This window comes from Cyphellophora attinorum (assembly GCF_001299255.1).
Source record: "Cyphellophora attinorum strain CBS 131958 chromosome Unknown Contig3, whole genome shotgun sequence".
Lineage (NCBI taxonomy): Eukaryota > Fungi > Ascomycota > Eurotiomycetes > Chaetothyriales > Cyphellophoraceae > Cyphellophora > Cyphellophora attinorum.
The window spans coordinates 1,361,151-1,387,610 of NW_017253231.1; the positions used below are offsets into that span (position 1 = coordinate 1,361,151).

The window sequence follows — 26,460 nt, forward strand, 5'->3', positions numbered from 1 at the left end:
CACCAGTGCACCGAACAATCATAGGAAGCAGCTACATGGAAGTGAAGGGTGTATGAGTCAAAACAAGGAGGAAGCGAAGCGCGTGGTGGTAAGATGCCATTAAAGCGGGCAGTCACGGGCCCCCGCCTGCCAGACCCGAAGCTCACTCACTCGTCATTGTGCCTGTATCGATAAGCTTCTGATTGGCGGAGGTCCAACAGTTCAGCATAAAGCAACGAGGCATCTGAGATTCCTTGTCGAAGTACTGCAGAGATAAAAAAAAGACAATGAATCACTTTTCAATTTTGTACATGTCAATATCTGCTGTACAGTGATTTACCAGTAAAGGTGTATTCACTAAAGCCCAATTGTGACCTTTAGATCAGGCATAGTAGCGAGGAGCACCCCCACGAGCGTCACCATCAAGGACGTGGTAGAAGTGGCCTCGGGCACCCGGGGGCTTGAACATATCCGGGAAACGTCGGCCTGGTGGAACCTGCTCTTCTGATATCCTCTCGTTCGTATATGAGACGGGCTCGCCAATTACGAATTTTCCAAGCTGTAACCATGAGTATATGAGCAAAGAATGGATGAGCGCAACGTACCTGGATCTCGGTGTCTGTGATAGTGCCTCGGGCGACTCGAGCATAACCAACGCGCTTAATATCCTTGTATAAGATGTATTCGCACCATCGATCCCAGTCGCTGACATCGATGTCGTGCATGGTACTCTTATCACCGACGTATGTATTGTAATTGCCTTGCTCCGGCTTTGTGACCAAGTAACTCAGCAGAATTGCCGGACGAGGTGTAGCAGCCATAAGTTTGCTGAGGTATAGACTCTGCAGTCGACGATCTTCGGGGTCCTCTTCTTGACCAGAATGGAAGACGAAGACATCTACCAGAGTACCGTACACGTCAAGCGTAGCTTCAATAGCTGGCGCAAGCTCACCTACCGGTGATGGTAGAAGATGATGGGTGGAGTTCACGATCGGGAACTTCGACAGAAGTGCACTGCCCCAAGTGTGCTTGTTCGGGCCAGGGCCGAAGTCAACATACATGCCCAGGTCTTCAGCAAGGAACGCCGTGGCGTCGCGGTTGCCCATAATGATGCGCTGAGTATCCGACTCTAGCAGACCGATAACATCGATCTCCAATTCTTTGAGCGCATCGCGAATCCTGTACTCGGAGGTCCAGAGGTCGTTGTCCAGAGAGAAATGTGTAGTCCAGATGCCGGCTGTCATTAGCTTTTCCTCTTTGTGATACGGCTGGTAGTCGTTCGTCGGGAAGCGTAGGTACGCAATGGCCGCAGACAGCAGTTGCAGAGCCAGTAGGATGTGTATGTAATATGCCGAAGCTTTCCTCGAGCTCGAGCTGGTGGCCGACCGGCGTTTGTGAGGTGAGTCGGTGGTCTGGATCGTAAAGACAGCCGCCCCAATGGCTATCATCATTGTCGCCATGATCCAGTCAGTATGCTCTCGCACTAACGGACCGCCAGGCACGAAGGCGTAAGCGACTACCCAGACATGGAACAGGACCAAAAAGTTGTAGAACAAGAACCCAAATCCAAAAGTCTTGGCTGGATTGTGCTGGGCTCCGGCTGTGATTAAACTCGGCGCAACACCCATCAAATAGACTGTCAAAGCAAGGGCACCATAATAACCCGTCCAATGGCTGTAGCAGGTCAGTAGTGCTGCTCCCACCGATCCAATGCCGAAGGCTGTCCATGTTGTAAAGACTTGTGGGATCGATGTTCCTAGGAAAAGCCCGACTGCCATGAAGAAGATGGTGACGGCGCCGTGTGGGCTAGCAATTGGGCCACGGACTGGATAGCCCTCCCAAACCCATAGGATCATTGTACTTGAATCGGACAACAGCGAGTGCATGCCGAAGAACAGTGCTCCAAGCCCCAGACTGATGAGACCGGCAGAACCCTTCTTCTGAGCGGCGGGGTTGTAGTCGCCACCACTTACGTTGACTTGACGGGTGGATCGCCAGATAGCAAGGACTGCCAGTAGAACGCCAGTCTTGTTCCAGCCGCCGCCCTCAGCATTAAGAACAGGCCATATGGGATTATTGCCGTAATTGGCGAATTTGGAAATGCTGGATAGCACCAGGCCGATGGTCCATGCAAGAATGCGCGTTTGCAGTCGATTCGGATTGGCCCTCTCTGCGTACCAGGTTGCACTCCACGCGATGCTTCCGAGCGATACAGCGGTACCGACTGTGAAGAGCCGATACACTGGATCTTTGACTAGCCACGACAGAACACCGGCCACGGACAACAGGTGAACGACACGGATGTTCTTAATGACCAGAGAGCGTACTGCTGGGATGGCAAGCCACAGCGGTGCAGCTGGGGCCATCACGAAGACCTCGAAACCGGAAATGCCCATGTGCCACAATGGGAAGTACCAAATTACAACGCCGAGGCAAGTCAAAATTGACCAGAATACGTAGCCAGAGAAGATGTCTGATGCAGCGTCCAGCACTGCCGGCCAGTAATATGGGCCATCGAAGGTCGAGGCCTGGATAATGGACTGATCAGGACTGCAGGCAGGACTTAGCTTGAGCTACTTAGGGTGGACGGGAGGCGTACTTCTTATCCTTGACACTGTCTTTCAGCGTTTTCGCGTCACTGTCGGGAATCAGTCGTTGCTCGGATATAAGCAGAACGGTCGTACCCTGCTCATTTCGGGAGCCATTGCACGTACCCTCGGCTGAGACCCTTGACGTCTCGGACGACCACCTCAAAGGTATTGAAGTCATATGCTGTAACAGCGTCGAAAGCTACATCGAAGAGGACAAGGGCCCACTCGAAGAAGGCGTATATTGTATACGCTGTGCCCTGTCAGTAAGGTCGGCATGCCAGGCATCACATCAACTGACCTCCTGCCACTTTGTGGACTTTGTGCTGAATGAAGAAGTAAATGAGCGGGACAAGAGTCCCGAAGAACAGGCCAGCGAACCTCTTGCGCCATTTAACAGCCTCGGGATTGGGCGGACTGAGAGCGAGACAGCCCAGAGTCCATGGAAGTGTCGCGACCAGATATGAGATCATGAAAATGTCATGCCAATCATGGTCATCGGTCGAAGTGACATATGTCCAGCCTCCGCAGGTCAACGTTCTGAAGACACCAACACCGGCAATGATGGCAGGCAGGTTCGAGTTCGGACGCTTGGTGAGGAGATACCACAGCCCGACCAGGGCGAACCGCGGGCCAGATGTCATGGCGATGAAGACCATGAAGACCGATCGTTCGGGATATCTGTCGCCTATCGTCGCACTGACAGAGGGAAACCATTCCTCAGGGTAACCATAATGCTCATTTTGTACAATCTTCTGATAATGCAACCAGCACCCAACGAAGAGGGCGCCGAGGAAGGCGCAGTATGCGACGGCGGTGTGTACCCAGGATACCCATCTTGCGTTGAGCTGGCAGTGATTAGCGCAGATGTTTGAGCAGAGGAGGGTCGTGAGCATACTGTGAAGACGACATCCCCCTCCTTGTACTTGGGAGCCATGATGGAGATAGTCAGAGATCAATTCATTGGTAACAACGACAGCCAGAAGCAGAAGGGGCGAGAATAACACAGACGAGAAAAGGATCAATTAAGGAGTGTAATGAAGATGTGTTTCATGCGAAGAAGCAGAAGCAGAGCAGTTGTGGTCAGCATGCGATGATCAGTAAATATTTCCTACGCGACCGCGACTCCAATGGAGCGCGGCTGCAGCCCCTGAAGCACCCCCGAGCCGAAGTCCCCGAATCGCTCGCCCGCCCACATGTGCGTCACCAGACGAGTCTCCAATTTATTTTCATTGCCCATATTGAACCACGCATCATTATAAACCACGGAGTGTGCTCTGACACAGCATATCAGAGATCCCCAGTCTCGCTAGTGCGCCAACCCTATCGAAGCCACTACAGCAATTATGGCCGCAGCCTCCGATAAAGCGCGCTTCTTCCTCGAGCAGTCAGTGCCGGAACTGAAAGAACTCGAAAAGAAGAAAATCTTCACCGCAGAAGAGATCAGCAAGATAGCGAGACAAAGATCCGACTTCGAGCACAAGATCAACGCTAGAGGCTCGACTGCTACAGACTACCTGCGCTATGCAGAATTCGAGACCAATGTCGACGCTCTACGGAAGAAGCGCATGAAGCGGATGGGAATAAGAAGTACTTCTCACAATGGCCAACGGCGAATCTTCTTCGTGCTAGATCGTGCCACCAAGAAGCACCCATCTGACGTTGGTCTTTGGCTTCAGGCTATCGAGTATGCCAAAGCGCAAAAGGCCAACAAGAAGTTGCAACAGCTCTTCACGAGTGTCCTCCGACTGCATCCCACTCGACCAGAACTATGGATCTATGCTGCCCAATTCGCCATGGAGGAGAACGGCAACATGACTGAGGCGAGAGGATACATGCAGCGAGGACTGCGCTTCAACAAGAACAAAAAATCATTGTGGACTCAATATCTGCGCTTAGAAATGTCATACATTGCCAAAATCCAAGCTCGACGAGAGATCTTGGGAATTGCTGCCGCAGAGGCCGATTCGAGTGGTCGAGCACAGGAGGCGGCGCCGGCCTCAATCACGACAGGAGACGTTGTGCCGGAAGAAGAGGGCGATCAGGTTGACTCGAGGGCATTGCAGGCCCTGGACAACGTTCCCGCGCAATCGGGCGCTATACCAATCGCTGTCTTTGACGCTGCCATGGAGCAATTCGACAATGATGAGGATGTAGTAGCGGAGTTATTGAAGGCTCTGGAAGACTATGAGCATCTCGAGGTCCTGGGAAAGATCGTACGCCATATCAGGAATACCATTGACGGTGGATCGAAGAAGCCCTGGCTGGTGTGTATCTGCGACATTTGGCTGCCAGTAATCGGGATGACGCCAAATTCAGAAGCATTCCCGGCCGCTTTCAGATCTGCGCTCCAGCAATTGCGAAGTGCTCAGAAACAATTCAAGCACTCCCTGGAGCTATCTTATTGGGCGAAGCGATGGCTGCAACGTATAGCAGAAGTCGAGGATCTGGATCCAGCACTGCTGACCGTCGCAACAGCAGTCTCTCAGACCCTATAGTTGTCTTGTCACGACCATGTTCAATCGAAGCTCTTCGACCTTGCAGCCTTCTTGGAAGACTGCAGCTTCTTCATCCTCAGTCGAGCTTCGTTCTCTGATCTCTGCAATTTCTTGACTTTCACTGCTTGTGATTTCGAGGTTTCGGCCGGCACGATCTTCTTGAATTCATCGTCAATCAGTTCTGACAGTCTGCGGAAGCAATTCTGCTTGTTCTCGCTCTGTTTTCTGCTCTCATCTGACTGGATCAGAAGCGAGTCACTCTTTTGCGCGTAATAGCGGCCTGTCCGAATGCTGGCATGCAGAGCAGTCGGTAGTCGTGAGAGTAGCTGCCCTACTGGTACTCGTAATTGAGCCTTGGAATTGACCCTGTCTAGTTTAGCATCATTCCGTGATGACCTACCATATTGCTCACTTATTGACATTTTGACCTCCTGGACCACTCGATCTCGAGTACGTCAACTCACCAAGGCTGTCTGTTACCGCCGCGGGATCTTGGGAGAAGGTGCGGTACCACTCTCGCGCTTTGCTCAGGTCTTCTTCAGATATCTCGGCGCCTGTCGAGTAACATCGTGGCGTAGGCCGCTGCAGTAGTCTGAAGGTACCAGTTGTCCAGAGCCGCATCTGCTGTATGGGACAATGACAGTACCGGAGTCGTAGTCAGCGGAAAGAGAATGACTCGTGTTCGAGTCGTGGTGGTCATCATCGCAATGGGTGGGTCTCAAGATGCCAAGGTCGCCGGTGACTGGTCGGATTGGGTGCACCGCGGTGGCTGCTTCTCTTTTCTTCCTCGAGTCTCGTCACTGACAACCTTGAACTCTTCAACGCCTCGACACCAAGCTCTGCAGTCACGACCGATCTGACTGTCAACTTCCGCCTTCCTCTTTGTGGATTCTCTAACATCTGCTTTCGAACATAGCAAACAATATGGGATAGAGGCATCCTCAGATCAGTTCTTCTGCTTCACCCGCACTTCAAGTGCCATTTCCATTACCAGAACACTTTTTCAGTTGCCCTCTCCGGTATTGCTGGCCTGCGCATCATCACTGTCTAGCCGAAATATCCTTCACTTCGATTTGCGCTACTGCCTGCCCTTCATGAAGTGCCAGGAACTCCAGACTTTCTTATCATGACGGCCCCTCCTAGTCCGTCAAACCCACCTCTGGAAGCTCAACGCTTTGGCAGATCGCAGACGCCTGAAAGTCCACGTCCAATCCACATAGCTGAGCCCACTAATATTCCTGTCCTGCAAAACCAAATGGATCCCGTCTTCAATGACACAGCCACCCACAATGTCCCGCACGATCAGCCCTTCGCCTCGTTCACAGAGCCTGCCCAACCCACCACAAACACCCAAAATGACGAGAATGACGCCGTGCAAGACTTCTTCAGAGCCGCAGAAGAAGAGTCCTTGAGAACGCTGCCACTGAACCCGCCCAACCAAGCCGCGACCGAGATCACTGCCTCCACACTCGTCAACGGATCTGCGCCCGATCTTCCCGCAAATGATGCTCCTGCACCTGTCCTCAACGATCACGCTGCCGTACTCGACCCGGCTGCGGAGCATGAAGAGCTAGGTCAAGGCATAGAGACCACAGTATCAGAGGCGCAGGAAAAGACAGCACCAGCCGAGCCAGACGCGACCCAAGACAAGCCAGGCAATGATGGTGGTGTAGATTACCAATCTCTCCTTGACACCATCTCCCAGTCCGCCTCTACAGCTCCTGCAGCTGAGAATCTTACCACGCTCACAACCACCGCTCCCATCGTTGAGCATGATCAAAGCACAAGCTCTTTGCCCACTATACCAGGACTTCCTCCAAAGCCCCCTGCTATTCAGCTACCCGCAGATGTTACATCCTATCAAATCCCCGAATCTAGCCTCTCTGCTACTTCCGCGATCGATGGCCCAATCTCCCAAGTCGATAAGCTTGCTACCACCCAAAGTTTTGTCTATGAGGCTTCTCCCAATGCCGCTGCCATGTACCCAGCCGAAGGTACGAGCCAGCCACAGGTGATCGTCCTTGGTCACCACAGACTCAATCGATCTATGATCAGTTCCTGGAGGACGAGCGTGGCTTTGTCACAGACGGTGTTTGGGACCGCTTTCCTGCAGGGTCTCGCTTGTTCGTTGGTAACCTGCCCAGCGAGAAGGTTACCAAGCGTGATCTATTTCATATTTTCCATCGTCATGGCAAGCTAGCCCAGATTTCCATCAAGCAAGCATATGGCTTTGTTCAATTCCTACAAGCGTCCGATTGTTACAAAGCACTCGAAGCTGATCAGGGTGTCGAGATACGCGGAAGAAAGATCCACTTGGAGATCTCGAAGCCGCAAAAGAACACGCGGAACAACAAGCAGAACGATCGTGCTGCTAACAACAACAACCAGCATCGACGAAGATCCAGATCACCAGCCCGGAGGGTGAGCGATGACCGTCATGACTTCCGCGATAGAAGAGACAACTATCGACGTGAACGCTCACCTTCGCCACGAGGGTACCGAAGAGACAGTGGGCGATACGATGCTCGAAGTCCACCACGTGCGCAAATGAGTGTACAGACACAGCCATATCCTCCGGTCTATCCACCAGTCTATCAGCAGCCACAGCAGCCATATGACGAAGACGCTGCGCTCCCACTCCCGCGGCGGAACCCGCAAGACGTCCCTGATGTCCAGCTCCTCATTCTGGATCAAAGCGTGCCTCAGGCCTTCATCAACTGGTAGAAGAGGGCTTCCGCACGAAAGGACTTCGAGCATCGACCATCTGGCTGAGTCCGCGCCTGCCGTTACAAGCTGTGATCAAGAGACAGATACTGGAAGGTGTTCATGCGATTGTCAAGCTCCTGCAGGTCAACTCGATAAGCTACAAGATACCACTACAGGTATTCGACAGGTCGTCTGGCGCGTCCAATGTGAAGTTCAACGAATACGTGGACCTTGACTTGAACGTCGCTGGAGATATCGTAGTCCACACAAAGCGGTCTCAGCCATCGCCATTGACCCCACATCCACCAACGCCTGCGTTCAATAACGCTCAGTACGGCCAACAACCTATGCAGTCGCCGCAACAGTGGTCTCCGCAAGGCCAGCCGCACTATCCTCCCCAAGGCCAACCACAGTACCAACCACAGTACCAGCAGCGGCCGCCGCAACCACCCTATCCTTACACTCAGCAACAGCAACAGCCTCAGTACGGGCAACCACAGACTCCTACACCACAGTCAGCTGGCTCGAACGCGCCGAACCTCCAACAACTCTTGGCGAATCTGAGCAAGCCAAACGAGCCTCAATCGGCGGGACCTATATCAGCTCCAGTACAAGGTCGTCCTGATCTTAGCGGACTCCTGAGTAACATTGCTGCTAGTCAGCAAAATCAACAGCAGCAGCCGTACTCGGCGCAGATCAGTCCGCAGTCCTACGGTACTACTCCCAATTCTGCTCAAGGCTATGGACCGGCAGCGCAGAACAATGTCTCGAACATCATGGCACAGCTAGCCAGATATCAGCGATAGTTGGCGGTCATGTCCGGAAGGTCGTGCGCCATCATTGCTTTTCCGACCTGGGCACTACGCTTATGTAAAGAGAAAGACACATCAGTACGCCCTTTGCGTGTGGTGACGTTCATGCTCCAGTGGCTCGGGGTCGAAAGGAGCTCAGAATGGGTTGTGTCTTCCGGAGGGCGTGGCGTTAGATGGGTAGCCAGCGAAGAAACCTGACGTCCAAGGACGAGTCAATATTGACACTTCAATGAAATGAAATGACTACACCTCCCTTTCCTGCAGTGAACATCAACTCCCGGCATATCTATGAGCCGCACTGCACCGCTGCACCGTTCTTTCGAAGTCTTACATCGCACGACAGAAGAGCAAGTGACGGCCATACATGCATTGAAGCCAAAACCGCCTCGGCCCGGTCGTGCTTCTCGTGTTGGAATTCGTTGGAGATCGCTAGGCGAACCGTATCTCAACAACCTTCACCACACACCGTGGCCATTGGGCTCCTTGTCATCTCACCACATGTTGCAGGCTGCTTCAATCATTACATGATACACGTTGCAATATTTGTGGGGGTTGATTTTGACATGTGACGGCTGCAAGAGCGACGGCGCGAGCCTTTGCAGCGAATCCACGTGTTCGTTCGCTTGGAATGAGGACCTTATACTTCCTGGTCAGTGGGCAGAGGTGTGACTTGAGGCCCATCATTGGGTAGTGATGCATTGACTCGACGCGACATGACTTGCTGCTCAGCGACCCACCACCCGAACGCAGTCAGTGGCCTGTTGCGAGAGTCAGAGAGCCACTGAGGCCCAAGAGGCCCAAGAGGCCCAAGAGGCCAAGGGATGCTGTCCAACCTGAGCCTCTTGGACCAATTTCTTCGACCACTCCCCCCACGGCCAGCAACTTCACTGCACCCGTCTCACCTCCACGTAGTTGCTACACTGGCCTACCAGACGTAACTGCTGCCCAATTCTGCCGGAAAAGCAATGCAAGCACGGTGGGTGCAGATGGCCCTTACCTTGAAACGTGAGTGAATGGCAGGCGCCACCGACCATTGACGAGGAGACAAGTGCAGTGCAGCGGTCTTACCCGCTTCGACACGGCTATATCTACCCTTCATCTCCAGCTAGCAATCGATCGAACTTACATACCACTATCCAACCCATCGAAACCCAACCCAATACCAACCCAAAGTCCTTTGTACCACTACCACGACCACCACGTCACCCTTCCAAACCCCAGATCGAGCTCCGCTCTGCTCTAAAGCCACCACAATGGGACCCTGTTCAGCCTGCAACTGCTGCTCCGGCCCGTGCACGGGCAGCTGCTCATGCAAGGGCTGCGGCGTAAGTGCCAAATCCAAGCTTAGTGTGCCGGAGGCGATACTGACGGATCTGAACAGCACTAGATTTCAACCTGCACCATACTGAGAGAATCGACTCCTTGCTGGGGCTTCCGAACGAAGGAGAGATGACGACGGGGGAATGATGACACGGCTTGACCGACGGGGGGTGGCTTGGGCTTGTTGACGACGGATTCAAATATTGGAATGGGGATGACAAAACATCGTCTGTGCTGTTGAGCTCTCGAAAGTATTCTTATCGATCTGAGGCTGACTGGAGAGGCCGGTCTCGCAAGCGCACACAATACGGGCGGTTGTGCCTTCGACTCTCAATAGGTTCGGCCTGTCTGTGGGCTTGAGGCAGCACTCAACTCACACTCCTAGCACCTCCCAAAAGTAGCAGTCAGGCTTAGAATCGAGCACATTCATTAAGCACTCCGCTGCTCTGTCACTTCCATGGATGCTCGAGTTTGAAATGATCGTCATCATCGTTACCCATCTATGGCAGATCTGATCTCCCTCCTCTAGACGTGTATCAAACCGATCTGATCGGCCCCATGGCCCCCCAACCCGTTCCCTTTCCCGTGATCCCAGTACTCGTACACCACCAGCAGCCGTCACCTTTCTTTCCCGGTCATCATAAAACTACAGGCACGCTTTCTTCGTGCACACCGTCCCTGTCTCGATGAGGACAACACCAACACTGTGCCTCGTATCTATCCCAGCCTATGTCCGGGGTGTCCCGTCTTGCTTTCTTCCTGTTCGAGGCCGTGAAATTCATGATCAATCCGGAGACTTTCATCGAGCCTCATACTCGCTTCGCTTGCCCGCTGATTGAAACGCTTGCCGCATCGCCAAAATCATCTTTCACTGCAAAACTCACTTCACAACAGCACCACCAGCAACAGCAACCTTCCCCATAACATCCGCTTGCGTGACCTGCAACGGCGCGCACGGGCCGGTAGCGCTCAAACTCAGAGTCTTACTCAACCGGCGCTTAGCCCTCATAATGTCATCTTCGATCGTCGTGCTTGTTGTTGAGGTAGACGCCGTGGAGGGCTCTCGTGGCTTGTGTGTGCGCTCCTTCCGACCTTGACCGGAATCTATGTCTCCTTTGGTTCTCGTGCGGGTCGGAAGGGTTGTGCCGTTGGCGGGGATCGTTGGCGGCGGGGCGTCCTGCTTGCTGGATCCCTTCTGGGGTGAGCCTGTGGCTGAGGACTTGGTCTTGTCGGTCTTGGCTTCTGCTGCTTTGTCCTCATTGCGTGTTCGTGGCTTGGTGAGCTGGATTGGATTCACTTTCTCGCTGTGTATCTCATCAAGGTCACCCGCACCAGCCACCGTCGTCTGGTAGACACTCTCACTAGCGATCGGCACACCCCCAAAACTTGCACCCAGCATCCGTAGCAGCACAACGAAATATCGATGAAGCGCGGCGAAAATCGTTTCGTCGCCCACAATGTCCGCCAGTGATCGCGGACTCGTCTGACCTGCTCGCCGCATCGTGCCATCCGGATCCATTGCGCGCTGTGTAAGGAATGAGGAGACGGGCGTGTATGCTAGCTTCTCCTTCGTCCCACCACTGCTACCTCCCGTGCCAGATTTTGTGCCAAATGCGCCACTTACAGGCCGAGTTGATGAGCGCTCCTCTTCCTCTTTCCGCTCTTTCTCTTCCACCGCTCGCGTGGCCATAGCCTCGATGCCCTTCGCAATCCCGGCAAATGCTTGCCATAGCATTGGACATGCCCGGAACGCGCGGGATGCATCTGTGCCGGCTAAGGCGAGAAATGCATAGCACCGCCTCCTGCCTCTTGCCTTCGGGTCTGTGAGTCGAAATATGTAGGCTATGGTGTACCCTGCAATAGAGTCGCCGAAACACAGAGGCCCGTCAGCCATGCCTCGAGGTAGCATCTCACAGGACAGTGTTCGAATGACGGACGCACGGAGTGCGGCATAGGTCTCGGGAGAGGACGGCGATTTGGCGGTCAAGTAGGTGAATGTGTGCTCGTGGCAGGTGTCGGAGGAATGATGGTGTGAGTGAGAATGCGATTGGGATGAGGAGTTGTAGGAGGAGGAGCCAGGGTAGCTGTTTGCAGCACTACCATTCGAGTGCGCGCCGAGCATGTCAAGATTGTTCGTTTTGTCTGGTGGGGAAGAGCCCAAGCACACAAGCTCTCGCGACCGGAAAACAGGTGCTCCGTTCTTGCTCTTTCTATCCGCCTTGATGCTGCCAGGAGCGCCGGCGGGAAGTTGGCCGGCGACCGGGTCTGGAACGGTGAAGGAGCAGGATGCGCAGGTCTCGCCTTGGGCGCGGCCGTAGCGAAAACGCGGAGCAATGTCGGTGTCGCTATGTCTGAACAGAGGATGACGTTCGATATTAGGACTCTCGGGCTCTGAGTCGATGGTGGTAGAGGCGCCGAAGAAGTCGGTAGGAAGAGTCAGGTCTGTGCCGGTCTTCCGAAGGGAAGGTATGGCATGTTGTTGGGTGGTGGTGTATTCATGGTAGTCGTCTTCGCCGTCGAGTGTTTCGCCTGAGGAGCGTGCCCGGAGCGGCGGTGTTGGCGGAAGGCATGTTGCGCATTCGACGGGCAGCACTTGTGTACAGAGGACGTTCTTGGGGCCATGCGTCTCGCAGAAATGAGTTAAGGAGATCTGTACAGGTGCGTGAGTAGAAGCAACAGTGGCGCAGGACCGAGGTTGCGCATGCTGATGAAGCACGTGTTCATGGAGCAATCATTGTACTCACTGTAAAGTCCATGGCAAACACATGCCTCTCTCTACCTCAGACCTATGGACAGGCTGTGCCGGGCGGAACAAGGACAGCAACAGCTCTGCCGGGCCATGAGCGCGTTGCCGGCGCGCTCCTGTTGTGAGTGATAGGTCGCACTGCTCTGTCGTGGGATGACTGCCTGCGGTTCTTGCCGTCCGTTGAGTCTTGAGCAACGTGGCAGGAAGGTTTCGTGGAGGTGCTCGTGTGCCGGATGTACGGAATGCACGTGAAAGGCAATTGCAATGCGTGGAATGGTCTTTGCTCAATGTCGCCCTCGATTTCTATGCGCGAAGTGATGGAGCGGAGAGTCCTACAAAATGGAAGTAAAGTACAGAAAGAGATGGTGTACAACAGTAGCGGTGTCGTTTGACGTCGCAGGCGACAGCACACGTCAACGGCATCTCAACGCCGCCGCCGAACCTGGTCCGCGTGGAAACGGCCCGCCGCTCACCGCTACACCAGTGCACCATCCACATCGCTTGGCCTACAATAGCCGATCACTCGCAGCCAATCACATTTCACGAATTGGCAGCATATGCTTCGTTCCTGTAGATTGAACCTTGCCGCCGTCATGGCCTCAACATATCCGCGAGATAAGCCGTGCATGGATCTAGCACGCAGAGCCAGAGTGATGCAGGTTCTACTGTACGAGACTTGCGTTCACACGAAATTTCGATGCAGTACGTGAGCGCTCCCGAAAAGCCTTCGTTGACTGCCTGCCTGCGCCTGCTATCTTCATATGCGTGCTAAAAGTCCAGAGTCCGCCCGCATCATCACGGGGTCGCACTTCAATCGATGCACCATTCCATTGGACCATGACTAAAGCGCATCGCAGTCCACGGCGCAAGGCGATAGAGCTGGCTGAACCAGTTGGCACATTGACTGATCGCAAGCTTCTCATCATGAGGACTTCCTCGTGCTTCCCGTATCGCATGCATTATGTCAAGACCAGAAGACTCCTTGAGTCCATCGAAGACAAGCTCTTCCTTGAACTTATCAGCTTCCTCCGATCCGTGGGGAAGCGAGTCCAGCGTCTGCTTGTTCTCTAAGCTGATGTTGTTCACAAGCCTCAGAAGCAGGGCCAAGATTTCGTGCTGCTTCCTCGAGAGCATCTGCAATAGAATATGCCGGAGCGCTCTGACTTGTACGACTCCGCCCTCGGTAGCATCACTGTCATGAAATGCAATGACTCCTTTCTGTGCTCCTTGCATCTGGAAGTCATGCGTCACTCTCAGCACCGAATCCTTCCCGAACTTCAACGATCTATCCATTATGATCACGGGATGATCGTTGGCTTCGATTGTTGGCAGCTCCTGATGCCAATCATTCTCCGTCGTACACACGAACCAGCGTCCTTGGTCGTCGTGGATCAAAATCTCGCTGCCTGTCTCCTGGACCACATTCACGAACCTCTCCTTAGACAGGGCGGCGTCTGGTCCATGCGATGCAGCGAACAACAATGCTGGCAATGAGACGACCAGACCATGAGCAGCAACTCGTGCGTCGTATGCAGAGTCTATACCGAGAGGTCCGCCCCAGTCTGCCTGCCGCATCTGACCCATAAAGGACTCCGGCGCCCACCGAAATCCCCGCATTGACAATTTGCGTCGCGACCTTGACAGTGCCAGGCCAGTCGGAACTTTTGGTACCAAACTCCAGAAGACCTGCGTTCTAGCTTCGGGTGGAGCATCGAGAATGGGCCTCATGTCGAGTTCCAGTATGCTCGCGAGACAAAGTGCCTCATCAGTTTGTACAGAGGTTGACCTGGTCTTCAAGGCACCTCTCAACACCGTGACCGAGGAAATACCAACGACCTGAAAGAGTCCCGGATAAATCGTCGTCGCCGTATGATTCGCCATGACCATCAGCTCGACCTCATGACTGGCCAGTGGAGGGATCCGCCTGAACGTGTCTCGCCAACCATCGACTTCATTCCAGAGATTGACGCACTTGTCCTTGAAGAAAAACCATACTTGTTTTGGTAGACGACCCTCCTGGAAAGTCCACAGTCGCTGCGTCCAGCCGCATGCACTGACACGGGCAATGAGTTCCGTAGACGACGCGCCAGAGGCTTCTTGACGTTCAAGATAGCTGTCGACGACGCGTGTATTGACTGCTAGCACGTAGGGATCTCTTAGGCGCTTGAGAGCTGCATCTCGAAGCGACCTCGGTTCTCGTGGTACACATAAGGTGTCGATCCAGAAAGGGCAGGGTCCGCCTGGTCCAGTGGGCGGAAGCCGGTCAACGAGATTTTGGATTTGCATCAGCACACACGTGGGTAAGCTGTTTTCCCGAGGATTTCCGCGCCCGTCGGCCCAGACATGAGAGATAGCGATGAACTTCATGCCCTCAGCATGCGGCTCAACGGCGACCCGCATTTCATCCGCATTGTCTCCGTGCTCAAGTCTCACTAAGACAAGCTGGCCATCACGGATGATGTTCTCCAGGCGCATTCTATTCGGTCCTATGGTAGCGCAATCCTGCCTTTGGCATACATGATGAAGCTTATACCCTGATTTCTCGATCTGAAGATGCTGGCAAATTTCCGCATTGCAATAGGTGTGAGACATCGATCGCCTCGGAGGCTCCAAGTTGGCAATGAACCAAAGCTCCCCAACCGAGTTCGACCCCGTGCGTTCGAATTGTGCCAATTCTTGCGGGCACCATCCTCGCTCCAACATGAGACCGACAACCGGTTGTCCACAGTCGATGATGATCTCATCATCAATGACCCTCCACCTCTGCTGTACCGGTGTGTCAAGTCCCACCGCAATATAGAGGTTCTTCAATGCCTGCATGAGATACTCTGCCAACACTGCTACACTCAGGCATAATAATGAGCCCGCTCTATCGGGCGATGCTTCTGGTATGATAGCCTCAGTACATGGTCTCTTGCCACAAGCAAGGTGTCGTAGATGTTGTGCATCCATAGCTCCACGCCTTTCTGATCACCATTAACGTACTTATCACGTAAGCTCACAGTCCTGGCGACAACGAGAGCCTCAAGCTGAGTCGTGCTAAGGACCCTGTGTCCAGTCGCACTGATCGTCTGGAATGACCCCAAAGGAGGACTTGTGGCGAGGTAGTCATGGACCAGACCGAAGTATAGCCGTGTCTGTAGGAACTCGTCGCAATTGTCCGTGGACAGAGACGTCGTAGCAAATACTGTTATGGCTCTTTGTGGCCGCCCAATGCGGGGTGTGTCGGGTATTCTCCAGCCTTGCCGAGCAGGACACTCCGCGAATGAATCACCATCGTATTGCAATCGCGACAGCAGGGGAATTTCCAATCTGCCAATCGAGGGATCCTTCGGCAGCGGAAGGTGTTGCATGGTTTGTGATGCTGCTGTTGGACTGGTAAGAGGTCGGCAATAGAGCCGTGGGTCAAGTTTCGAAAGATTCGCCCCCACCTTGACCGGGGTTGCAAGGACTAAGCAACGTCCCCATCCTGGGCGACCTTGTTGGTGCTCTTTTGTCATTACACAGCTCCTGCCTCTCGATGATCCTGGCGTGTGTTTTGGAGAAGTCCGAAGCAGGATGTGGATGCTGAAAGAATTTCTTCGTATTGTTGGTGACATCCCATCGCTATCTCTCCTGCGGCATGAATGTGCCTTCTCTCGTCGGAGGCTGTACAAGCAGAACCACTCCCTTTCCCTGAGTAGCACCGCATTCAATGCTCTGTTGGTTGACAGGAGTGACAAGATCCAGCGTCCCTTCGACGATATCGATAGATTGGACATAGCACAATCCAAGGCATTCGGTCTGGTCTGCAGCAAAGCCAAGGCTGGTCAGAGATGGAAGCAGCGGAATCCGACTCGATGCGCAATGTTTTAAAGCATGGCTGGAAGTTGCCAAGACGGAGAGGTCAACCAGTGTCAGAGCAGCGATCAGACCCACGACGGTCTTATGGACATTGGCATTGGGTATGTGAGCGTCAATAGTGGTGACTGCGGCCACCGTGGCCCCAGGCCCACTGTAGCTGAGTTGTAGTTGAGGAGCACACGAACTCACCCTGTTCTCAACGCTGCTGAAGTAGGAGCGCAGGTTGGTATGATGTGCTCGAGACAGATGTGCAGTTTCGTTGATCGATGGTAGGAAGCGGATAGGAACAGCGGTTTTGGCAGCCAGCGCTGCTCTCGTGTCCACGGTTGGTGAGGTCTTAGATGACTCTGAGACAAGGACCGATGTAGGAGACAAGTCTCGCCATAGGTCTTCATTGAGGTCCTCGCCCAGGGAATTTGCAATACCAACATTGACCAGAAGTGGCGTGAGATGTTTTTGGTCTTGCGAGGCTAGTACAGTCTTGACAAGATCCTGAACACACGACCGATTCCCAGCATTTGGAGGTAAGCCTGCTGCGGTGTCACCCACAAAGTGCTGCCGCACCACGTCAATGTCTTTCTGGCAGGATCTATCAAAGACCGGTCCCAGTACGGGACTCCTCACTCTGAGCACGCTCAGAAACCCTGGCGGCGAGAAGACAGGAATTGTCGAGTTTAGGTCGAGGAAGAGGACATCTCCAGCTTGCTTCTGGAGTGTAAGCAGTCTGTTGATGATGCATCTCGCAAGAGTAGCTGCTTCGTGCGGTCGACCACCAATGAAGAGCAGACGTTGATCCGCTGATCGTCTCAACTCTGGAATGACCTTGAAGTAGTCATCAACAAGATTGAGAATCCGTGGCGGCTTGTCACTACCAGTGAGAAGCGTGAAGTCGAGTCCGAGGACTTGGTAGGTCGTGTCGGAAGCCGTGCTATTCAGCGGAGTAAGAGGTTTGAATAGGCTTGAGAGTGTGTCAGGCGACGGAGAGCGAGGCTCGTGAATCTCGGCAAGTTCAAACTCTGCATCTACGTCCAGAGCCTGGATCGATGGTAGCGCGAGAGAGGTTGGAGCTGAAAAGTGATGAAGATCTTCTGACGCTTGCAACACAGCGCCCATGAAGTACACTGTCCCGTGCTTGACCCATAGCGAGCCCCGTCCAGCGATGATGCAATCCGCACCTTTCGAAAGTTCAACTCGTAGTCTCCGCTGAGGAAGCCGCTCGTAAAGACGTTGCCCTTGGTCCACGACAGATCCAGTCAAAGCTGCAAACGAATTGTCATTCTCGTCGGCTTCCGAGGCATGGCTTTGCTCTACCGGTAATACATGATCGCTCTCGGGGTACTCAGCCTGCAGCTGTTCTGGCTGAGTGTGCTTGATATCCTTTCGCGGCTTTCGAAATGCTTTTGTGGGCTTCAATGGGCTTTCCAGCTGTGGCTCCCGGCTGGGCTCCCTGGTTGATGTCTCATTGTTCGCCGCACGCGCTTTGCGGAGCTTTGAAATGGCGCTTTCGTTGTCGCTGGCTTTCCTCTTGCGGTCCGGCGGCATCAAATGCAGATGTGTCTAATGAAAGTATTCGATCTCAGGTTTCGTGTTCAGTGGTGAATTTGGAGTGAAAGTTGCCTCGCGAGGTCGTGATACCCCAAGTTGATTGGCTCGGCAGTGGTCAGGGGAATCCACCTAAATTTTGTAACTGGGAATAGACAGATTTCTTGTTGCTCACTGACCATAAGTTTTTCGAGTGCAGTCAAAAAGTCTGAGGCCTTTACACGAGTTGCCAAGACCGGTCGCCTGCATACACTTTGACGGGGAAATGGCGAGGCCGGAGCAACTCAGTGAGGAATTCGTGCGCGAATCTGATGAAAGCGAAGCGGCGGAGTCAAGCGAGGACGAAAGCGATGATACTGGCGATGATACAGCTAAACCCCAGAACACAAGCAAGAAAGCTACCGTGAGCGCTGTCAGTGGCAAGAGCGATTCGGACGGCATCAGTAGTGAGTCGACATCACGCGAAAATTCGACGGAGGCAAGTGCTGCTGAGCAGTCGGACTCTGCATCAAGGAAGCGTCAACGAGAGGAACTAGCAACTCCAGCCCGAAAATCATCTCCAAAGAGGCAGAAGCGAAGGTAAGTGGTTCTTGCCTTGCTTCTGTGACCTGCTGACCTTCCCAGCACCCGCAAGATTCCAGCACAGCCTTTCATAGCTCCCATAGGATTCCAGTCACTTGACTCGGCTTCTACACCTGCTGACGCGAGGATCCTGGATGAATTGAACGACACGGACGGCAAGCAAGTATGGCATATAGCAGCTCCGGCATCACTCGACCTGTCGACGATTAAGCAGATCGACATCTCGGCCGTGCTTGCTGGTGGTCCAGTCTTGACCAGTCACGGCATCAGCTACGGCATGCAGCCGGTGACGGAGCGCTCCGAACTCTTCCTGCCTCAATCCGATCCAGCCGTCTACAAAGCACCTAAAGCCAAGGTGTCCAAATCCTTTCAACTTCGCCAGATAGCGAGCAAACCAGAAGTCCTGGTGGCTGACTCGCAGCCTGAGACCGATAGGCCGCCACAGACAAGTCGGACTGTGCGTGAGCAACCAGTTGGGAAGCTGAACTACCAATTTCTGCCATTCGGTGTCAAGACGAAAGTCGCATCGGCGTCGAAGGATAGTGCTGGAGCTGCAGAACCAGTCCAGTTGAAGACAGGAGCTTCGCCATCAACGCCGGGGCGGAGGGAGAAGAAGAGCAAGAGACCAAAGCTCGTTGACACGGTATAGCTGCGGCGCGCTTATGTGCCTAACAGTAAGCCGGAGGAGCACCGAGGATACCATATCTTGTAGACGACAGACGAATGTGAATAGCGTACCAGCCTAGCTTTAATTTGAGTCAAGCCATACGCTTATTCAACTATTCCAGAGACGATGACAGCTCAAAGGAAATCATCGGCGGACTGTCCTAGGGGATTCTATCCGTGTTGATAAATATTGTACCTGACGAGAAGTGGCTAGCGGAGATCTGATCTGGACGCTTGGACCCCTGCGAGTGGGGTGCGAGATGGTCCAGGCGGGGTGAGGAAACTTTTTTGGGACAGAAAATCCCTTGGGACAGATGGATAATCGTTCTTACACTACTGATGTGACTTTTACGAAGTATATACTGTGAGAAGAGCGCAATTCTACCACTGCGAGCACCCTCATCGTTCTAGCCAAGAACATACCTCAACACAACACCGCAACCATGGGCTCCGTCTCACAGAACACCTATGCTTTGCCGCAAAGCCACCAGGACGTGAGTGATGCCGATGAACAGCACGCGGAGGCGATTGACTAACGAGACGGCTAGTTGATGGAGAAGTCCTTGGTAGAGACCGACCCGATGATCGCTGAGATCATGGTGTGTGCTCCTCCTTGGCCCTCCCATGCCCTCTTCTGACCCTCCAACAGAAGAAAGAGATCCAGCGTCAGCGCGAGTCCATCCTCCTGATCGCCTCCGAAAATGTCACTTCCCGCGCCGTCTTCGACGCTCTCGGGTCGCCTATGTCCAACAAGTACTCCGAAGGCTACCCAGGTGCCCGCTACTACGGCGGCAACGAGCACATCGACGAGATCGAGCTACTATGCCAGAAGAGAGCGCTCGAGGCATTCCACCTCGATCCAGAGAAGTGGGGAGTCAACGTCCAGTGCTTGAGCGGCTCTCCCGCCAATCTACAAGTCTACCAGGCTCTCATGCGGCCACACGACCGTCTGATGGGTCTCGACCTGCCACACGGCGGCCACTTGAGCCATGGCTACCAGACGCCCGCAAAGAAGTACGCACCAGACCACTTCTGAGAAGCCAAAAGACATGCTAACGATGCCACCCAGGATCTCAGCAGTATCAACCTACTTCGAAACCTTCCCCTACCGCGTCAACGAATCCACCGGCATCATCGACTACGACCGACTCGAGGAAAACGCACAGATGTACCGCCCCAAATGCCTCGTCGCCGGCACGTCCGCCTACTGCCGTCTGATCGACTACAAGCGCATGCGCCAGATCGCCGACAAGGTCGGCGCCTACCTCATCGTCGACATGGCCCACATCTCCGGTCTGATCGCCGCCGAAGTCATCCCTACCCCCTTCGAGTACGCCGATGTCGTCACCACCACCACTCACAAATCCCTCCGTGGTCCGCGCGGCGCTATGATCTTCTTCCGTAAGGGTGTGCGCAGCACAGACGCTAAATCCGGCAAGTCTGTGCTGTATGATCTGGAGGGGCCGATCAACTTCTCCGTCTTCCCGGGCCACCAGGGTGGGCCGCACAACCACACTATCACCGCACTGGCTGTGGCGCTAAAGCAGACTATGACGCCAGAGTTCAAGGCTTACCAGAAACAAGTCATAGCCAACGCCAAAGCCATCGAGCACGAGTTCAAGAAGCTAGGCCACGTCCTCGTCGCAGATGGCACAGACTCGCACATGGTCCTGCTCGACCTACGCCAGAAGTCTCTCGACGGTGCACGCGTTGAAGCTGTGCTCGAGCAGGTCAATATCGCTTGCAACAAGAACTCTATCCCGGGCGACAAGTCGGCACTCACCCCGTGTGGTATCCGGATCGGTGCGCCAGCAATGACGAGTCGCGGGATGGGCGAGAAGGATTTCGAGCGGATCGCGAACTATATTGATCAGGTGATCGGGATCTGCAAGAGTGTGCAGGCGAGCTTGCCGAAGGAGGCGAATAAGCTGAAGGATTTCAAGGCGAAGGTGGCGAGCAAGGAGGTCGAGGAGATCAATGCGCTGAAGAAGGAGATTGCGGCGTGGGCTTGCACTTTCCCGCTGCCGGTGTAGGTGACTTGCAGGCCTATGATCAGGTTTCGTGGTGTTGGAGGGGCTATGCATACCCGGACGGCGTTCGTGGACGTGTGGGTTAGACGTGTTACGAAATGACGAAAAGTCAGTGGTGTTCAACCAAATGCGCTATCGGGGTTCGAAATTTATGAGGTTCGAAATTTATGATGACCGTCAACCGGTTTCAAATATGCTGTCAGTAACCCTTCCAAGTCCAATACTGTATTCTTTGCTTCCGCTCCCATGCATGACGGGGAAGCAGCCCGTACAGATTGAGCTCGTGGCAATTCTCGCTGGTCCCGCATTCTCCCTGCCTTGTTTCGGCTAGATCGTTGCGGAGCGATCAATGAACTTCGGGCTAAAGACCAAATCGATATGTGGATCTGCGACCCTTGGCTAGACAATATCGCCCGAGCACGTGTAGTGGATGACCGCCACTCCAGTCGCTCGTGGATAGCAGGAAGAAGTGTGATCCTTGTTGCCCTAGCTTGAAGGCTCGAGACAGGAGCGGTGGCCAATCATGCTCGTCTGGATTTCTGATGGACCTAGAGCTGTGTACTGATTTGGTATCCTATGCCGCCGGAACACCTAGCTCGCAATGATAACAGCGGCCATCGGGAGTACGCCGTATGCACATTGCCCCATAGTCATGTCATTAGTCGCTCAACGTTGAAAAGGTGCTCCAAGTCCGAAGGGCTCCAGGTCCATGGCATTCACTCTGCTTCATGAGGGGAAAGCTCGTGGCGTGCCCTGATACACAGAGACGCAGATGCGTCCATTTCTCTCCGACCAGTCGTTTGAGCAGCCCCTGGAGCAGAAAGTGCGCTTCCTGCGGCTTTTCTGCCATCACCTTACATTTGAGCCTGCAACACCTCGTTTCCAGCAGCAGCCTATGCTTCGTGCCCAACGGACCCCGAACCAGGGTGTCGATGTCGATGAGTGTGACGCCAGTACCGCCTCAATCGAAGGGCTCGAAGTTGTATTGGATGGTGTTGGGATCGAAGCCAAGAACAGGAGGTTGAACATCGGGATGAAAGTGGAGCGGAAATGGAGTAGCTTCGTAGGCTTGCTGCTGGTCTGCAGTGACAGCTTCGAGGGATGGACGACAGTCGGGACGGGCATCGTCACCAGTCATGGGGAAGTTGAAGTTGAAGTCGAGCTCGAGATCTTGACCGGCAATGAACTCAGCCAGACGAGCAAGCTCTGCTTCCAACGCTGGCCGTTACATCGAACATCTTGAAGTATGTTCGGGTCAGAAGGAGTCTGAAGTTGACATCACGAGCAAGCCGTAACAGGTCGTCATAGCCATATGCGTGCATATTTTGTCAGAGACGTTCTTCGAATGAACGGCGAGATACCGCGGTTGGCGACGGCCTCAGGGTACTGTTAATTGAAGGCGCAAATTCGTCCATGAGTTCAGCCGCCATCACTTCCAGCAGCCCTCACTCCCAGCTCACTCAGCCTTCCCTTCAGAAGAGTACACCGTACCTCCAACTCTCGGATTTCCCTCTCTTGCTCATCGATAGACCGATCCACGTCAACCATGCCGACTGTGACTGCCTCTCGTGCCTTCTGAATTCTCTGCTTGAGAGGATAGAGTGCGGCGGGTAGGTCTTTCAGCTCTAGCGGCTGTGAGGCTTCGTTCGAAGTCGTCGTAGTCAACGCCGGTGAAGTGGTTGGCGCGGCTGCGAGAGGAGATGTGGATACCCCATTGGGATGTTGACGAGCTTGCTGTGACTTCTGAAGACGTGAGAGGAGACTGAAGATATCCGGAATGAAGGTGAATACTGATGCCGAGGGAAATGCAGGTATATCAGGGTGTGTGGTAGCCGCTTCTGGTAAGGGCGGAGAGGTAGCAGAAGGCATTGTGGAAGATTGTTAGTTGATACCGAGACAGAGCGACGGCTGAGCTGAAATATAAGACAGCGTCTCAGTGCCTGCTTGCGAAGTCACTGCCGCCCCCGCCACACTCCATCGCGCTTTTGGAGTGAATGAGGTCTGCAGCAAGACGTTGATTGACTCGACGGTGAATTGCTTGCAGTGAGATGAAGATCAGAGAGTCATGATCGATGTCACTTCAGCGGTACATGACTCGAAGATTGTCTCAAGCGTTTTACGCGTCACTTGGGCTCTCATCACTATCTCACCTCTATTGACATTCGCAGACCTAGACCTTGACGAACTCATCGTTCATATACCACACCGAATCAGCTTCTGGATCCAGCTCGGTCTGACTGAATCCATTTTCCAAAGAATTGGAAACGGTCGCCGGTCAAGTAATCGATCTCGTTGTCCTCCCATCGGACGTTCTTCATCGCCTCAAAGAAATGCAGTTCGCTCCCAGGATATACAGCCGTCACCAGCCCATGCGTCTTGCCATTCTTGAACCAAGATCTGCAAGCACTCGACCACGCCAGCCTCTTCATCAGCTTGTGTGTATGGTTGCAGAAGTCCTTAATCGCTGCCGGCTTTGGCACGATTGCTTTTATGTTCTCCGTCTGGATCTTCTCGATGACCTGGAACAGGTATCTGGCGTACTACCCTAACGCTGGGAGGTAGCTAGCGTGGCTTACTGGATGAATTACCCCTTTAGGCAATCATGTACCCCAATGATCGGTGCTGGGATACTTTCCAAGTGCTCTGAAGCTTGGGTTGGAAGCAGGATCCTGACTTGATGCTGTACGAGGATACCCTTCTGGACACCCTGTGCCAGATCTACGACATCTCTCGCGGGTGGATGGAGGAACTGCCCCTCCACCAACCAGTCAGACTCTGCGAGTAACGCTGCCGTAATCGCCGGAGTGATGTCGTAAACGTGACTGATTCGGCGAATTTCTCGTCAGCACGATCGTTCACGTATGAGGTGCATCATTCAGCACGTCGGTTCATGATCTCAATAGGTGGTCGAGTCCTGTCGCTGTCCCTATCACCCGCTCTCGGCTAACGGAATAGCAAGCGTGCTCTCCGCTATGCCAGGTTGACGCGCTCGTATCTATCCCGTCAACTTCTCTCCTTCATCCGCACGACCAACCCCTTCTGGTCCAGCACCCACTTGTTCTCGACCTGCCACGCCTTTGGATCGACCAGCTCCAGTTCAAACCGCAGCAGCACGGCCACGACGACCTTACACACTTCCAGCATAGCAATGTTCTTGCCCAGACAGCTGCGCTTGCCAGCGCCGAAGGTGAGGAGGGCGTGCTCCATCCGTTTCGTTGTTCTTTCGTTGGGCTCGAGCCAGCGGGAGGGGTGGAAGGCGTGTATTGGGTAGAGATGCTCCGAGCTGGAAGCAGGTGCGATGTCGTCGAGAGGAGGGCAGAAGATTGAAGGGTCGCGGTGCTGGACGTAGGGATTTATGCCGACTATTGTGCCAGCGGGAAGGTGGACTGAGGTTTGACTCATGGTAGATGAGCTAGAAATCTTCTCGTCCGTGGCTGAGAGCGTGATGCCGCCTTTAGGCACAACCCTCTCAAGCGGAAGGCTTAGCGCTGGGTTCAGCCGTAAGCCTTCTTTGATTACTGCTTGCAGGTACGGCAGCGCCTGTGTTTCGGCATATGTGGGACAGGGTGTGGACAACTCTCCTTGCGTCTGAGCGGTGCATAGCTCGTCCATCAGCTTCTCCAGCGCGGCCGGACTGGTAAGCAAGTAGTAGAAGATGCCCTTCAGGGTGGATGCTATGGTGTCTGATCCAGCGTTGATGTTCATGAACAGGTACGACAGGAGCTTTGCATCCGTGGTGAGGTCTGGCTCCTCGCTGTCTTTGCGGGCTTGCAGGAAACGGGAGAGGAAGTCTGGCTTGGCTGCTCTGGAATGATCTGAATCGGTAATCTTGTCCTCAGCGTCGTCGTCTAACGAGCGGAGACGCTCTTGCAGCAGCTTCTGCGCGAATGCTAAGATCGGACTCGACACCGGCTTACGGAGGTACCGAACATAGATCGGGTTTTTGCCGAGCAGACCGTCCACCCACGGCATCTGGCCCAGCACGCTGAAATAGCGAAAGTTGCTGCCGATTGCTGCAATGATGCCGTCCACATCCTCGTCCTGTTCCATGAAGCCCAAGCGCTTCGAAAAGGTCAGCTCTCCAATCACATCGAAGGCAAAATACTGCAGATACTGGCCGAAGTCGCACTTCGTCCCCGTCTTCGCAAACCGGGTGGAGAGATTCTCGAGCAAGACAGCGATCGTGCTATCGACGAGCGGTTCATACTCGACCAGCGTGGACAACGAGTAGGCGTGGGCGATCACCCGTTTTGTTCGGGCATGGTCAGACTCATCGGTCATGGCCACGAGCGAGGCTGTTCGCTTCCCATTCACGATATTTTGGAAGACGCTGTAGTAGTCTGACTTGACGAAGCCTTTGCCGATGCCGTAGATCTGGGACGCGTACGGCGCACCACGGACGGACACCATATTCGGACCGAGTCGAACGAAGGGCCCATGTCGGTCGTGCAGCCGGACTTGGTCATCGTGAGGACTGGAGCAGAACACGGAGAATAGTCGGTGCAGATTGGTGAAGCGTGCGAGCAGAGGACCGGGAATCGATGCTGGGAGTAATGCATAGTTGCGAACGAGAATATATATGACGGCTGCTGGAACCAGGTACAGCACGAGCGGCAGCAGCATCGTATTGCCAGAGGGAGGTGTAGTCGTCAAGAGCTCATGATCTACTCATCGCTGTAGATATACTCACGAGGGGATTGCATCGCCTCATAGTGCCACATTGTCTTCAGGATAGCTCATGTTGCCTACATCGTCTGCTTTCCGCCTCGGAAGTCGGTAAGCCCTGCAAGTCCACTCGAAGCAGGTCATAGGTGGCTCTGGACCTCACTCGTGCGCTACAATCCTGTCATCCGGCGAGCAGAAAGTTTTCTATGGACGTCACAACGGAAAGCCTTCCGCTGCAGCTATGGCCGAATTTTGGGGTCGGCGATTTACCGCGTCGCCGGCCCTCAATTTGACGCGTCTCATTCATGCGGGCTTGAGCTTTCGCCTCCCATTGAGCCTGGGTCAAAACAACCCATTTGTTATCTTCTCCATCTAGCGCGGACGGCAGCTGGTCGTCAGCTTCAACTTGAGCGCCCAGAAGAGACTACATGCTGGTCGGGTGAGACTAACGTCATCGGCTCAGGACTTTCACCAACCATTGGG

General features: G+C 54.0%; 11 protein-coding genes across 11 annotated transcripts; 4 read left to right on the forward strand and 7 right to left on the reverse strand.

Moving 5' to 3' along the window:
- Positions 1-361: 361 nt before the first annotated feature.
- On the reverse strand, positions 362-3,504 carry AB675_8785 (Protein CWH43; the record flags this gene model as incomplete). Its single annotated transcript, XM_018149261.1, has 6 exons — positions 362-538; positions 585-2,529; positions 2,579-2,617; positions 2,694-2,820; positions 2,869-3,415; positions 3,466-3,504. The coding sequence occupies 6 exons, from the start codon at positions 3,502-3,504 to the stop codon at positions 362-364; spliced, it is 2,874 nt and encodes a 957-aa protein (XP_018004203.1).
- A 409-nt stretch (positions 3,505-3,913) lies between these two features.
- AB675_8786 (U3 small nucleolar RNA-associated protein 6) lies at positions 3,914-5,065 on the forward strand (the record flags this gene model as incomplete). Its single annotated transcript, XM_018149262.1, has 1 exon — positions 3,914-5,065. The coding sequence occupies one exon, from the start codon at positions 3,914-3,916 to the stop codon at positions 5,063-5,065; it is 1,152 nt and encodes a 383-aa protein (XP_018004284.1).
- A 20-nt stretch (positions 5,066-5,085) lies between these two features.
- Positions 5,086-5,686, reverse strand: AB675_8787 (uncharacterized protein; the record flags this gene model as incomplete). Its single annotated transcript, XM_018149263.1, has 2 exons — positions 5,086-5,431; positions 5,478-5,686. The coding sequence occupies 2 exons, from the start codon at positions 5,684-5,686 to the stop codon at positions 5,086-5,088; spliced, it is 555 nt and encodes a 184-aa protein (XP_018004654.1).
- A 505-nt stretch (positions 5,687-6,191) lies between these two features.
- AB675_8788 (putative RNA-binding protein) lies at positions 6,192-8,577 on the forward strand (the record flags this gene model as incomplete). Its single annotated transcript, XM_018149264.1, has 3 exons — positions 6,192-7,076; positions 7,121-7,785; positions 7,839-8,577. 3 exons carry the CDS (start codon positions 6,192-6,194, stop codon positions 8,575-8,577), a joined length of 2,289 nt encoding a protein of 762 aa, XP_018004741.1.
- A 2,206-nt stretch (positions 8,578-10,783) lies between these two features.
- Positions 10,784-12,659, reverse strand: AB675_8789 (Folliculin; the record flags this gene model as incomplete). The annotated part of the gene is made up of 2 exons (XM_018149265.1): positions 10,784-12,553; positions 12,648-12,659. The coding sequence occupies 2 exons, from the start codon at positions 12,657-12,659 to the stop codon at positions 10,784-10,786; spliced, it is 1,782 nt and encodes a 593-aa protein (XP_018004515.1).
- An 800-nt stretch (positions 12,660-13,459) lies between these two features.
- AB675_8790 (uncharacterized protein) lies at positions 13,460-15,124 on the reverse strand (the record flags this gene model as incomplete). The annotated part of the gene is made up of 1 exon (XM_018149267.1): positions 13,460-15,124. The coding sequence occupies one exon, from the start codon at positions 15,122-15,124 to the stop codon at positions 13,460-13,462; it is 1,665 nt and encodes a 554-aa protein (XP_018004219.1).
- Positions 15,125-16,255: 1,131 nt separating this feature from the next.
- On the reverse strand, positions 16,256-18,034 carry AB675_8791 (Polynucleotide 5'-hydroxyl-kinase grc3; the record flags this gene model as incomplete). The annotated part of the gene is made up of 1 exon (XM_018149268.1): positions 16,256-18,034. One exon carries the CDS (start codon positions 18,032-18,034, stop codon positions 16,256-16,258), a length of 1,779 nt encoding a protein of 592 aa, XP_018004719.1.
- Positions 18,035-18,299: 265 nt separating this feature from the next.
- AB675_8792 (uncharacterized protein) lies at positions 18,300-19,265 on the forward strand (the record flags this gene model as incomplete). The annotated part of the gene is made up of 2 exons (XM_018149269.1): positions 18,300-18,613; positions 18,659-19,265. The coding sequence occupies 2 exons, from the start codon at positions 18,300-18,302 to the stop codon at positions 19,263-19,265; spliced, it is 921 nt and encodes a 306-aa protein (XP_018004525.1).
- Positions 19,266-19,725: 460 nt separating this feature from the next.
- Positions 19,726-21,315, forward strand: AB675_8793 (Serine hydroxymethyltransferase, cytosolic; the record flags this gene model as incomplete). Its single annotated transcript, XM_018149270.1, has 4 exons — positions 19,726-19,776; positions 19,831-19,881; positions 19,932-20,296; positions 20,352-21,315. The coding sequence occupies 4 exons, from the start codon at positions 19,726-19,728 to the stop codon at positions 21,313-21,315; spliced, it is 1,431 nt and encodes a 476-aa protein (XP_018004626.1).
- Positions 21,316-22,273: 958 nt separating this feature from the next.
- AB675_8794 (uncharacterized protein) lies at positions 22,274-23,181 on the reverse strand (the record flags this gene model as incomplete). Its single annotated transcript, XM_018149271.1, has 2 exons — positions 22,274-22,530; positions 22,773-23,181. The coding sequence occupies 2 exons, from the start codon at positions 23,179-23,181 to the stop codon at positions 22,274-22,276; spliced, it is 666 nt and encodes a 221-aa protein (XP_018004213.1).
- Positions 23,182-24,315: 1,134 nt separating this feature from the next.
- AB675_8795 (Pisatin demethylase) lies at positions 24,316-25,935 on the reverse strand (the record flags this gene model as incomplete). The annotated part of the gene is made up of 1 exon (XM_018149272.1): positions 24,316-25,935. The coding sequence occupies one exon, from the start codon at positions 25,933-25,935 to the stop codon at positions 24,316-24,318; it is 1,620 nt and encodes a 539-aa protein (XP_018004320.1).
- Between the last annotated feature and the right edge of the window lie 525 nt (positions 25,936-26,460).